Consider the following 12,348-nt stretch of genomic DNA (forward strand, 5'->3'; position numbering starts at 1 on the left):
TCATGCTCCAACTTGAGGGGGAGTGTTGAAAATTAGGAAGTTTCTTTATTTCCTTTTATGTAATTGATTTCAATTGATTTAGTAGTCTCCAAGTAAACCTAGGATTCCTTATAGGGTTTATAAATCTTTCTACAAATACTTAGCTTTCTGACTCTATCAATACATGGAGAAATATGCTTCTCAACACAGTCTCCAATTTAACAGGCCGACATTTTAACTAAAGGTCTTCATAATGCATTATGCTGGATTCTTATACAACTTGTATATGATATTGTTTATTGAAACTCAACTGTGCTTTCCACAAGTAAAATTTTCACCACACTTTATGGATATGTTTAACTTCCCACTCTAAAAACTTGCTTCTTGTTGAATATTCTTGATGCAGATGTTAATGTTTCTTTGCGAATTTGAATAAATTAATGTTTCTTTGCGAATTTGAATAAATTTCCTACCTTTTGGCAAAACCCTGAACTCTAATAATAAACTATTGTAGTAAAATGACGATCATTCATGAAGGGATTTTATTTTTTTCTTTTTGGATACAAGTAATATTCTATTATCTCAGGAAGAAAAAGAGGAGATTTGTCACCAAAAAAGTAGATAAAAACTCTATAAAATTGTATAAAAGTCATTAAAAATCTATAACTCTATCACAATCAATCATTTCATTTATTTATTTATTTATTATTTTTTTTGAGGACATTTCCTATTGAAGGGGCGATAGCATACTAAACTCACACTTTAAAAACGAAAAGGCATTAACTTTTATTTTCTCATTTAATGAGAGGGATAAAAATGAAAAATAGTCCAATAACCAAAAATCAAAGCTTCCTTGATAGACTAAAACAGGTGGCAATGCTCAGAAGTATAGTGTGTCTAGCTCCATAACCTTCGGAGCCTCTTCTCAAAATCGAAAAATCCTACCAGCTTGCAGTCGTTAGGGTTAATTGTATTCCCAGAAATGATACAAAAGTAGTTAAACCTGTTGAATCTATTGTTCTTCTTAAAAAGAACATTTTGGAGGTTAATATCTTTTTGTTGGAAAATATGGTTTGAGCTTTTTATATATTAAACTTCGGTTTTATTCCATGGCTCCATGTTCCAACGAGTGTTTTTCTCGACATAATATTATCTTCTCGGTTATTATAATATATTATATTGCTTTTCTTGAAACTAGTTTTCAAAAAGCAAGAGTCTTGGTTAGAGCTACCTCGCGTGCTTGTTGACCATGCGTGGCTTATGAGGTCTTGGGCCTTTCGGATATTTTAGCCACCAGACAAACATCGTTTATATTATATATGTGGTTATGAATTCTCAACCTAAATATTTGTTCATTGAAACTTATTTTCAGCAATCAATCAAACAATCATGATGCATCATCCATGGCTGGAAGCCAACCAGCAAATGATCAAAACGTTGTCATGGCACAAAATTCCGAAAGGGGTCCTTCTCAAAATGTGGAACCTATGCATGGAGATCATGTCATTCCAAAGACATCATCGGTACGTGTTTGTAGTCATTCGGGAAATTCAGATGAGAGAGATAGCACCATAATTGAGATATTGGAGGAGATCGTGAAGGGTATCATTGATGGATGATTCGCGTTAGAATCATCGAGTTTCAGTTGCTGATATTCTGAGCAGGAATGATGAAGAAGATGAGGAAGACGATAAGAACTCAGAGTCAGATGATATTGCTGAAGGAGTTGGCAAATCTAGCCATAGAAAATGGGTGCTCCTGCATTGTGTTATGAGTCCTGTTGCAATTTCAAGTGGAAGATTCTTTCCCACTATACCTTCAAGAGCTCGGAATACAGTACTTCCAGTCTAGGAAACTCATTTTTATTTTTCTTTGGGAGAACATGTATTAAGCTGGCAAATCAAAGATTTTGGTCATGATCCATTAATGGGTGAGTCTTCTCTACCAACACATGAAGGTTCTTGTCAAAAGGACATTGTATACATACGTTGCATTCAATAATTTCTCCGATTAATACGGATTTGCGTGTCTAGAATATCTAAATACTCATGTAAACAGTGTGGTGTCAAGAATTAATTACAAATAATATCTCGAATTACACGTGAGTTGGTTCCTCTGCTGGACTTGTTTTGCTTTCTTGGAGCTCTTCTTTTCAAAATCGAAAATTCCTACCCGCTTGGAGTTGTTAGCGTTAATTATATTCCCAATCAAGTATTGGATGTGTTTCGCCTGCTTTCTTTTGTCTCGATGATTTTGGGAACTCACCCGAATATCCCCTCCCCCGTTTGAAGGAACAGGGGGTACCTTGCTTAGCATATATTCATGACTCTGTGAAATTAATATTATCCCTTAGCAAGTTTTCATGATGAGATGTTAGTCGATGTTGGTTGCAAAGAAACCTTGTGTGAGCATTGTACCTCATCAATTAACTTTTGACGTTCAGAAGTGCCATATCTTGGGGCTGCTTCACGAGATTTGAACCCAATGCACCATTTGTTTAGCACGTGAGTGAGTGTTTTAAGAGATGTATTCTAACATTATATACTAGCATACATATAATGTCTTAAAAAGAATGAAACGTACCGCTGGACATCGGCTACCTATAAAATGTGCTTATTTCATTTTGGGTTTTGAAGCGACCATTTTCCTGCGACATCATAACTTTGATAATTTCCCAAATAGCAAAAGAGCCCATAAACCTCAAAAAGCAACAATATATGATATTACCGTTAACAACGTGAATATAGGAGGCTTAAATAATTAATTAACCAATCTGAAAACATCACCATCCTAAATAATTCATGTAACCAAATGAAGTTAAACAAGAGAATGAGCAATAGTTTAAATTACTCTAATCTACCAGAACGAGGATTTGAACTCCCGTAAAGCAAGTCTGTAAACCCAAGCACCTTTAACTATTACTATTAGGTATAGCCTTGTTTGTATTTTCTGAAAAGGTCCTCGTCTTTGGCATTCTTTGTTGAAGGGACGGATTGCTCGGTTTATCTGAGTGAGTTTCACTACAAGAAAAAAGGTCAGTAGTGACCAATTTTCTTGTGATCACATTAATAACGGTCACAAATATGGTGAATTTAATGACCAATAACACTAAATGGTCAGTAAATTGATTGAGGCATTTTTTTAATTTTTAATGACTAAATTTTCTGACCAGTATTTAAATTTAACACTGAAAACAACTTAAATTATAAAGTTAGTGATCAACACAAATGCCAAGGTAGTCTTACTTACGTTATTTAATACATCAGTGACCAATTAACGTTTTTTAAACTTAGAATTTTCTTTTTCAAAACACGCTCTGCACCAAAAAGAAAACAAAGATGGCGCGAGACCAGAGCAAGATACGAGCGAGAGATCTGAGCGAGCGCGCGATCAGAGTGACAGATTAGAGCGAGCTACATTTTGTGTCCTTAAATCAGCTAGGTCTTCGTTTGGTGCTCAGGCAGAGCTTGATTTTAGGTTCAATTTTGATTTTAGTTTTGATTTCTCTTTGAATTTCGATTCTGAGGAGTGATTCCAAAAAGCTTGATGCCCTAACTTCCTAATCTGTGTCGCAGAAGTTTTGATTTTGAGAAACGACCTTGAGGCTAGTGAGATAATCAACTTTTGAGACCATCAACTTCTCTGGTAAGAAATCTTCGATCTCTGGCTGTTTGATTCCTAATTGGTTTTCATCTTCATTCTTGCTTTTTCTTTACTCTTATTCCTATTGCATTGTGTTCTACTTGATTGTAATCTGAAATACTATTCGGGTTTGTAGATTTTCTGCTTGTTTGACGACTTTTCTTCTCCCCTTCACAATCCCTTGATTTTCTTATTGTGTATATATATTTGTACAGAGTTTTAAAAAGAAGAATACAGAACCTGAAAATGTGTTTATAATTATACAAAACCTGAAGAATACAGAACCCGTGGGTCTGTATTTTGTATTTGCCCTGGTGTGGTGATAGCATTCCATTACCATTCCGAACTTCCCATAAGTAATTTACTAAAGAAGGGCAAAGCACACCATTTTTTCACTTGTCTCTATTCTTACTGTCATTCTTATTGTCTAATTGGAGTTACAATGCACTCTTTATCAACTGTGTTGGGGTTCAGAATCATCTGTCTAGTAGTGGGATCTTGATTTGATGGTTTTCTCACTACAAATCATAATTAGGCAGGGTTTGAGTGTTAAACTAATAAGTTTCAATGTGAATCCATTGACTCATGTGAACTTAACAGGTTTCATAGATTTCTCTCTTCCGAGTCCCAGTTTATCCCTTCTGTATTCTTTCTTGTTAAAATGTAAACTGCCTAGCTAATTTCTGATTAGTTAGTAATCACTTAGTCAGTTTATATTCAGTCCATTTAAGTCATCTGTTAGCTGAGCACCTTGAGCTCATATGCCAAGTGTAAGGCTTAGGATTGTCTCTCTTATTTCAGCGGTTGTAAAGCTTTGTAATGCCATGTGTCATATTCACATTGGTTTATCCTTCACAACGGTTAGATTGTATTTGCTGATGTAAGAACACATTTTGGGCATGAATAGAGCTGGCTCTGCTGCAACGGTTAAGCAGAGGAGTAGTGGTCATAACCGTATTGATTTCCTTCTTGCTCAGTCTCTCTCTCTCTCAGTCTTTTGCTCTCTAGCTCCCTTGACAATCCAATTCTCAACATTTCTCACACTGAATTCACAGTTGGGGTGGCATTGATACATGCTGCGAGAGTTTCAATTGTAATAGGGAAATATTTTGCTAGTGTTTTCTTCCGAACGAAAAATTTTATGTATTACAGGTTGGAGAAACTCTAATGAACTTGTTATTTTTCCCATCATTGAGAAATTTGTCGAGATTATGGTTGGGAGCACTACATCCAATGTAGGGAACAGTTTCAGGAATTAATCTGTTTGGAGTTCCAGAGTATAGACTACACTTATGGGAAGTTTGGGATTGTTTTTTTTATTACTGAAAGTAATTGGACAGTCATGTCAATAAATTTTTCATTGATAGAGCAAGGAGCACCATACATTATTTGATATATGGATCCGAGACAATTGGACTTAAAATATGCATGTTTTACTTCACCGTTTGTTACTTGCTCTGTTGTCTGTTACTTGTCCTCTCTTGATCAAAAGCACTTAGGTTTTACCTTGCAACTTAAAGAGTTTATTGAAATCATAATGGATTCTCATCTTCATTCTTGCTTTTTCTTTACTCTTATCCCTATTGCGTTGTGTTCTACTTGATTGTAATCTAAAATGCTATTGGGGACTCCATTAGTGGTTACTGATTAGTATTGACAAATTAACAGCCATTTCAAACGTAGTTAATTTGATTCTTGGGGCAGGCTCTAAAATTATTGTCTTACCTATTTTGTTTGCTTTAGGCTAGTTTCATACATGTACATGTAAGACCATGAAACCCAAATTTAGATTAATTAACACTACTTTCTTTTTTGGGTTTGATTAGAGATGGATAAGAGTTGGATTCATATGCACACTAGGGGAAAAACACAGTCTATTCATGGGGTGAAAGAGTACATTAATTTTGCAATTGGGCACATGAAACAGTGGGAGAGGATGATTGGAACTATCTAGTTCAATTATGGCAAAAAGATGAGTGGAAGGTGAGGCACTATCTAGTTCCTCTTCATTTCGATATTGTGTATAGCTCGAGTTCATTTTTTGCAGTCTATTACTTTTCTAGAACTAAGAAAGAAATTGGATTCATTTTTTTGCAGAAAAGTAGTGCAGAAAATAAGGAAAATAGAAAGAAATTGAAGATCACACATTGTGCTGGGACAAAGGTCTTTAGTCGTATTAAATATGAAAATGTAAGCTTCATTTGACCCTTACAATCTTCTTACATTGAAATTTTTTGAAGTTATAATTTATGAAACTAGTAAATAACATGATGGTGGTCTTTGACTACATGAAATAGAGAAATTCTGAAACTGGAGAAGAACCTAGCCTCATTGACTTGTTTCAGCTCACTTGATTTAGCACAAAGAACCTAGCCGCATTTGATTGTGTAGGATGAGATGAAGAAGCTGAAGAACCTGCGGCAAACAGATGAGGAATCTGTTGAATTGATGTCTGATGATGAAATATATGACTCAGTTCTTTCTAAAGTTGTTGGTCCACCTAGGTCGAGTTATATACGTGGCTTAGGAGCAGGTCCGAAAACCAAAACATTTAAAGCCGGACAATGCAGTCATGCTACAATTGAGGAGGCTAAAAGGAGGGCAGATGAGGCAACTAAAAGGGCTGATGATGCAGAGAAACCATGTATGCTTCTAGCAAATGAGTTATTTGAAATGAAGGAGAATTCCGAAGCACAAAAGTATCAGTTAGAAGGTTTATTGGCAAGGCAAAATGAGACAGATGCACTAGTAAAAAGATTGCTGGAGCAGTTATCCTCAACTTCATCATCAATGAGGTTAGCTAGCTAGCTCGAGTTTAATTATTCTTCCATTTAGTTAACTCCCGGTTTAGTGCATCCCAAGTAAGAACTGACATTATTCATTGTTTGATGCAGGTCTGATGGATAAAGAGCAGAAGACAATCTACTAGTGATGAATCTTATGTTATTTGTTTTTGGGAATCACTTGACCTTTAGGTTGAACTTAAATATGTAGCATTTTGTTTTTGAGACATCTTGTGAATTTGTTGAAAGAATGTTAGATATATGGATTGCTTTTGAATGCAATGAATTATTTGATGCTATAAATTTTATCTACAGCACTGTTTAAAAGAAATTAATTGTGATTTCATATTGTAATACAATAAATAAAGAACATGGAGAGGTAAACCTGATTAGTTATCAATTTTTTGAAATACATTAGTGACCAAGCAAGTAGGTCACTAATGTGGGCACGTGATCCAGTTTCAGTGACCAAAATGCATGTTTTGGTGACCAAATTGTAAGCCTTTTAGTTACCAAAGTTGTGGTCCCTAATAGCGTTTTTATTAGTGACCAAACAAGGATAGCCACTTATTCTTTGTGTTGTAGTGACGACATTGGCCACTAAATAGAATTTGTGACGAGCTTCAAGTGACTACCCAGTGACCACCAATATTTGGACATTGATTGCATTCAGTGACCAAAAAGGGTAGTTTCTGTGACCAAGTGGGTGGCCACTAATACCTATTTTTCTTGTAGTGTTTAAAGAAGATGAGGGGCTTAGGCTGCTGCCAAACTGCAACCATGCTTTCCATCTCCCATGCATTGATACATAGTTCCTCATCATGAAGAGTAGAATTGCAGTTTGGAGAACATTTACAATTTTAGGGCTCTTTTTTTTTTTTTTTTTTGGTAAACACCATGAGGTGTCCCCATACCTGAAAGGTAGGGTGAATTCTCACTCTGGGTTCGGCTTGCTTCTAGCCACAAAGTGCTTCCAACGGGTTTGACACCGGGTAACTCGCCAGTTGGAAGTGGTAGTTTGCCAACCGCACCACATCTTGTGGTTATTTTAGGGCTCTTTTCATGACGGGTGTCATCAAGCAATTAGAAGGTTGGTTTTGATGGACGATTTACACCAGAATAATCGAGTTTTAGTAGTTGATATTCTAAGCATGATTGATGAAGAAGACCAGGAAGACGATATGAACTCAGAGTGTCAGATTTCTGAAGGAATTGGCAAATCTAGCCATAGAATTGGCAGATCTTTTTTAAATGGAAGATTTTTTCCCACTATGCCTTCAAGAGCACGGAATACAGTACTTCCAGCCTGAAAAACTTTTTTTGTTGTTGTTGTTCGGTATTTCTTTGGGGAAATATGGATTAAACTGGCAAATCAATTTTGGTCTGGATTAATTAGGTATTATAATTATTTTGTTCATGATCCATTAATAAGTGATTTGTATTACTCTGCCAATCGAAAATCATAGTATACAACTAGTATCTAAAACCAACACCACATGAAGGCTCTTGTGAAAAGGGACATTGTATACACTTGTTTTGTTCATATATTTCTCCGATTAATATATTGTTTCTTTGAACTAAGTTTTACTGATTTTTGTTGGATCTGGATCCTTTGCTTTGATTTTCTCTGCCATAATCTGCTTTACTTTTGTTCTCCATACAACACCTCATTAAAATTTAATCTAACGGATTTAAAAGTTGACACAACATCCTCAAACAAAAACTCAACTTATAACTAATTAAAAAAGAATAAAAACCCCTAACACCCAACAACAGTGGTTAATGTCCAGCTTCTTTTTTTTTTTTTCTCTCCTTATTCACGTTCTGTTCTGTTTTTTTTTTCTCCTTCTTATTCAGATTCTGTTCTATTCTTTTTTTCTTTTCTTTTTTAAATCTCTCCGTCATTTTCTCCTTTTTTTTTTTTCTATCCTTGCATAAAACATCATGCCATCATCTAGCTAACTATAACTAGAGTGCTAAAGAGAAAAGAAAAGAAAGGGTGTAGGAAATAGAATCGAAAAAGTATTTATAATCTCCATTAAAAAGACAAAAGATTTATAATCTTCCCATCAAATAAATGACAAACATAAATTTACACATCAATAATAAAAGAAAGAACATTTGTGTAAGCATTCCTATTGATATATTGACCTGTATAAAAAAAACAAAGAAAAAACTATTTAGTATTATACAAATAAAAGTTCATAATAAAGGTATTACTGAGAGCATAACATACCCATGATTCCAGATGCCATCTCCAGTTTGATCAACATTTGAATCTGTATGTGGCTTATCGATCATCAAGTTCATAGCCTGTATAAAGTAGTTATGAAAATTGATTATAACAAATAAAAAACTTACCATGACTTATAAAAAGGATATTATTATAAATCTTAATATACCTAACTCCGCACAATGTCATTTGAAACTTGCAAGTCTTGAAATTGTAAAGGAAAACTTGTAGGCTTAAGTAATGGTTGGAAACTATGTTGGGGTTCTCTGTAAGGCATCCATGATATTGTATTAGGTGCCCCATGCTCTTGTGCCTATGATGTGTTACGATAACATTTTAAACTAGAAGTACATGATATGAAAACAAAAATTAAATAAATGATACTTACAAGATGTGTAGTTGGATGACATATGTTACTATCTCTTGAGTGTTGCATTTGGAGATGCACCTGTTCATAATATACAAATTAAAAACTAAATTAATAAATAAAAAATTATTATATTGGATAACTTTTGCGGAGGCTTCCCTCTTCTTTAATGCCTTTGCTTGGATAACTTTTACACTATCCAAGAAACATGCCTCATTAGCACCATATGTCACTATGGTGGAAGGTGACCCTTGGCCATCCTTATCATGTACTTGACCATCCATTTTTGAACTTAACATGTCTTTAATGGTTTTGTTTAGTTGATTCAAATGACTAACAGTAATCTTATATGTTTCTTCGCTCTCAACAACTCGAGATGATATCTTGGTAAACATGGAACATAAAGACCTATATCGAGATGTTTGTTGTAGTTTCACATCTGTCTGGATGTCACGTCCATGTTTATTATTATAGATACGTTATGGTACGAGATTATTTAGACTACAACATCTGAAAGATCTTCAATGAAAAGTGAAATTAAACCCAAAAAGAAAAACAAAATCATAGCACTCAACATTGTCAACACATCTCAATATCTAACACAAATTCCAAAAAAAATATTAAGAGAGAGCCAAATAAACCAGAACAAAGAATCAGATAAAAAAGAACCAGAAGAGAAAGGACATGAGAGATGAGAGATAAGAGACGAGAGAGGAGAGAATATAGCAGCGACGAGCAGGCTGAGGGAGACTTTACGTTCGGCAGAGAAGATGAAAAGAAGAGAAGAGAAGAGATGTAATTAGTCTTCGAAACCCACGTCTCAGTGTGGGTTTTCAAATCCAGCATATGCTGGACTGATATCCTATATAAAAGTTTGAGTTATAACTAGTTCATGATTCATTTAAGCTCACCAAACAACAGACTGGACCTATGTCAATTTTAATTGAATTTGTCCAATCCAGTTCGGCCCACCAAATGAGGCCAAAAGGCCTAGTAAACCGGTCCTTAATGTTATAGTTGGATTAGACTTAACCAATTAGTTTTTAGCTTTCTTTGACAATGTGTATTTTCCTTAATAAACAAGCTCAATGGACTTAGTCAAGCTTCTGCCTGCTAAATTCAAGATGATCATTGCAAGCACCTTCAATCTGAATATTGCTCAAAAGGAATCAAGATTGTAAGGTAAAAATCATAGATTAATTGCATTTTAGTTTCTGAAAATGATAGAAATGTTGACTAGCTAGTCAAACGGGTATGGCTAGTCATCTATTCTCGTACGGTTTTGTTTTTACTGCCAGCTATTGCTCCTCTGTCCTAATTATTTTTATAAATAATTCGGTGTAAGTCCAGTTCTTATGATAGAATTTGGGTGCAATCCACACACGTATTGTTAGTAATCCAAGTCCTCTAACTTCAATGCCACATAGGATTACATTCATTTTCTAATTTTATGATCTAATCATATATATTTTTTCTTTTTAAATTTATTTTCATGTTCCAATTATGCCCTTATGATTTAAATCGGGAAAGACTGATTTGTATCATAATAATTAGCTAATAATACAACTATTGATTCTAATTGCAATTCATAAAAGGGTAAGAAATTAATTTTAGGTCAATAATTACTATATTTGACCTTTTAGAAAATTATGATTTGAATTTATAAAATATTTTCTTGTCTATCCATTTTAATTTTGAAAATCCTATAAACATGTGCTGATACAATAAATAAATAAATTTCCTATAATCTTCTTCATCTTCTTCTTTCTTCTTCCTTCTTCCTTCTTTTTCTTCTTACAATCCTATGGAGGAGGTATAATTATCTATGGAATAGGAATATACATGAATGTTAATTAGGTATGGATAGGTAAATTACTTATGGAGGAGGTATACATACGAATGCTATTTATCTATGGAAAAGGTATACATATGAATGTTAATTACCTAGGGATGAGATATATAATATGAAATTACCTATAAAGGAGGTATACACAAACCGCAAAGCAAGTAAATCAAACCACCCAAAGACATTTATGCCTCACCATAAGGTATTCACTGGTTGAAAGCGTTTGAGAAATTGAGAATAATTGTAGAAATGTGATATTAATTTATTGATTGTAGTAATTAATAAAATTTAGAGGATGGACTGTATAATGGTAATATGTGTAAATGTTTTTAAAACAGTGGCCAAGGCTTTGCATACTTGGTTGGCATGTTGAATCGCTGGACCCAATTCTACTTTAAAAGAGAGGTGAACTGTATTTATAGTGCAAACTTAAAATTGGACTATATCGAAAGACCCCTTCTTTTTATCCTATCATGAAGCCAATTATTGGTTCAAAGCGTCAGTGAATTTTAGGGTAGTCATTGTCCTCCTTGGTGTAAGGAGGCAAAGCTTTTGAGGAGTCGTTACTTCACTAAGATATTTTTATCTTTTTTGAGAGTACTTCTCCTCTGCTTTTGCCTTATGACGTCTGTGAGTGTGCATTGTGAGGTTTCACAAATATTGGTTTTTGAAATCTGATATTGTTCATCAAATCTGCATCTAATTGTTTTGAATCATCACATTATTCTAGCCCTAGATTTCAGATTCTTGTATTGATTTTCTTCAAGAATGTTTTCTTGAGAAAATCGATCTTTTCTTCACTACTACAAAAAGTGAAAAACACGACCAGAAAACAACGACGGTCTAAGTGAAAACCGCCGTGGTTTCTAAAACGACGACGGTTCTAAAAACACCGTCGTGTAATACCACCTTAGACAACTAAAAAATGGAGATTCAAATGGCTGTTCAAAAACAACGACGTACCTAATTAACCAACCGACGTCTATTTGAAACAGATTTCCGCAGTGTAAAATCAAAGCCAACAAAGAACGGCAGAAGTTATGAATCGACCGACGTAGAAAGTAAAGACGGCGATTTCAATAAAAGCCGCCGTTTTTACTCATAAAATAACACGACGAGGTTTTCGTATAAGACGCCGTATAATTACAAACAAATCCACGGCTTTAAAATACAAAATATCGCCGTATTAAAATAATTTACAACGACGGAAAATATAAATATCTCGACGTCATTATCATATAGTTCTACGACGTTATCTTTAAATTGTTCTATAAAATTTAACGTCGAATTTATTAATTTTATACGTCATACATTTAATTTAAACCGTCGTCTTAATTAGAATTTTTGTTAACAATTTTTTTTTTCTTTGATTTTCTTATCCTACGTCGGTAGATCTACTTAATGACAAGAATTGAAATAACCACGACGGTTTATATAGAAAACCGCTGACATAATCAGATTTTTCTGAGAGCCCAAGGGTTACGAAATCTTAAGAGAT

At 34.3% G+C, this 12,348-nt stretch overlaps 1 protein-coding gene across 4 annotated transcripts; it reads left to right on the forward strand.

Annotated features, from left to right (window-relative positions):
- Positions 1 to 3,243: 3,243 nt before the first annotated feature.
- LOC117628178 lies at positions 3,244 to 6,693 on the forward strand. Of its 4 annotated transcripts, XR_004585916.1 has the most exons (6): positions 3,244 to 3,456; positions 3,555 to 3,624; positions 5,448 to 5,604; positions 5,719 to 5,811; positions 5,919 to 6,416; positions 6,516 to 6,693. XR_004585916.1 is itself a non-coding variant. In XM_034360565.1 (4 exons), the coding sequence occupies exons 3-4, from the start codon at positions 6,019 to 6,021 to the stop codon at positions 6,526 to 6,528; spliced, it is 411 nt and encodes a 136-aa protein (XP_034216456.1). In that variant the 5' UTR covers positions 3,247 to 3,456; positions 3,555 to 3,624; positions 5,719 to 6,018; the 3' UTR covers positions 6,529 to 6,693. The 4 variants fall into 4 exon arrangements, 1 of the variants encoding a protein (XP_034216456.1); XR_004585915.1 differs by having other exon boundaries at positions 5,719 to 6,416; XR_004585917.1 differs by lacking the exon at positions 5,448 to 5,604.
- Positions 6,694 to 12,348: the final 5,655 nt, after the last annotated feature.

Source organism: Prunus dulcis, chromosome 5 (genome assembly GCF_902201215.1).
Source record: "Prunus dulcis chromosome 5, ALMONDv2, whole genome shotgun sequence".
Classification (NCBI taxonomy): Eukaryota; Viridiplantae; Streptophyta; class Magnoliopsida; order Rosales; family Rosaceae; genus Prunus; species Prunus dulcis.

Excerpts from the sequence above, each read along its gene's own strand:
- LOC117628178 (XM_034360565.1), top strand. The coding sequence starts at position 6,019 with ATGAAGAAGCTGAAGAACCTGCGGCAAACAGATGAGGAATCTGTTGAA.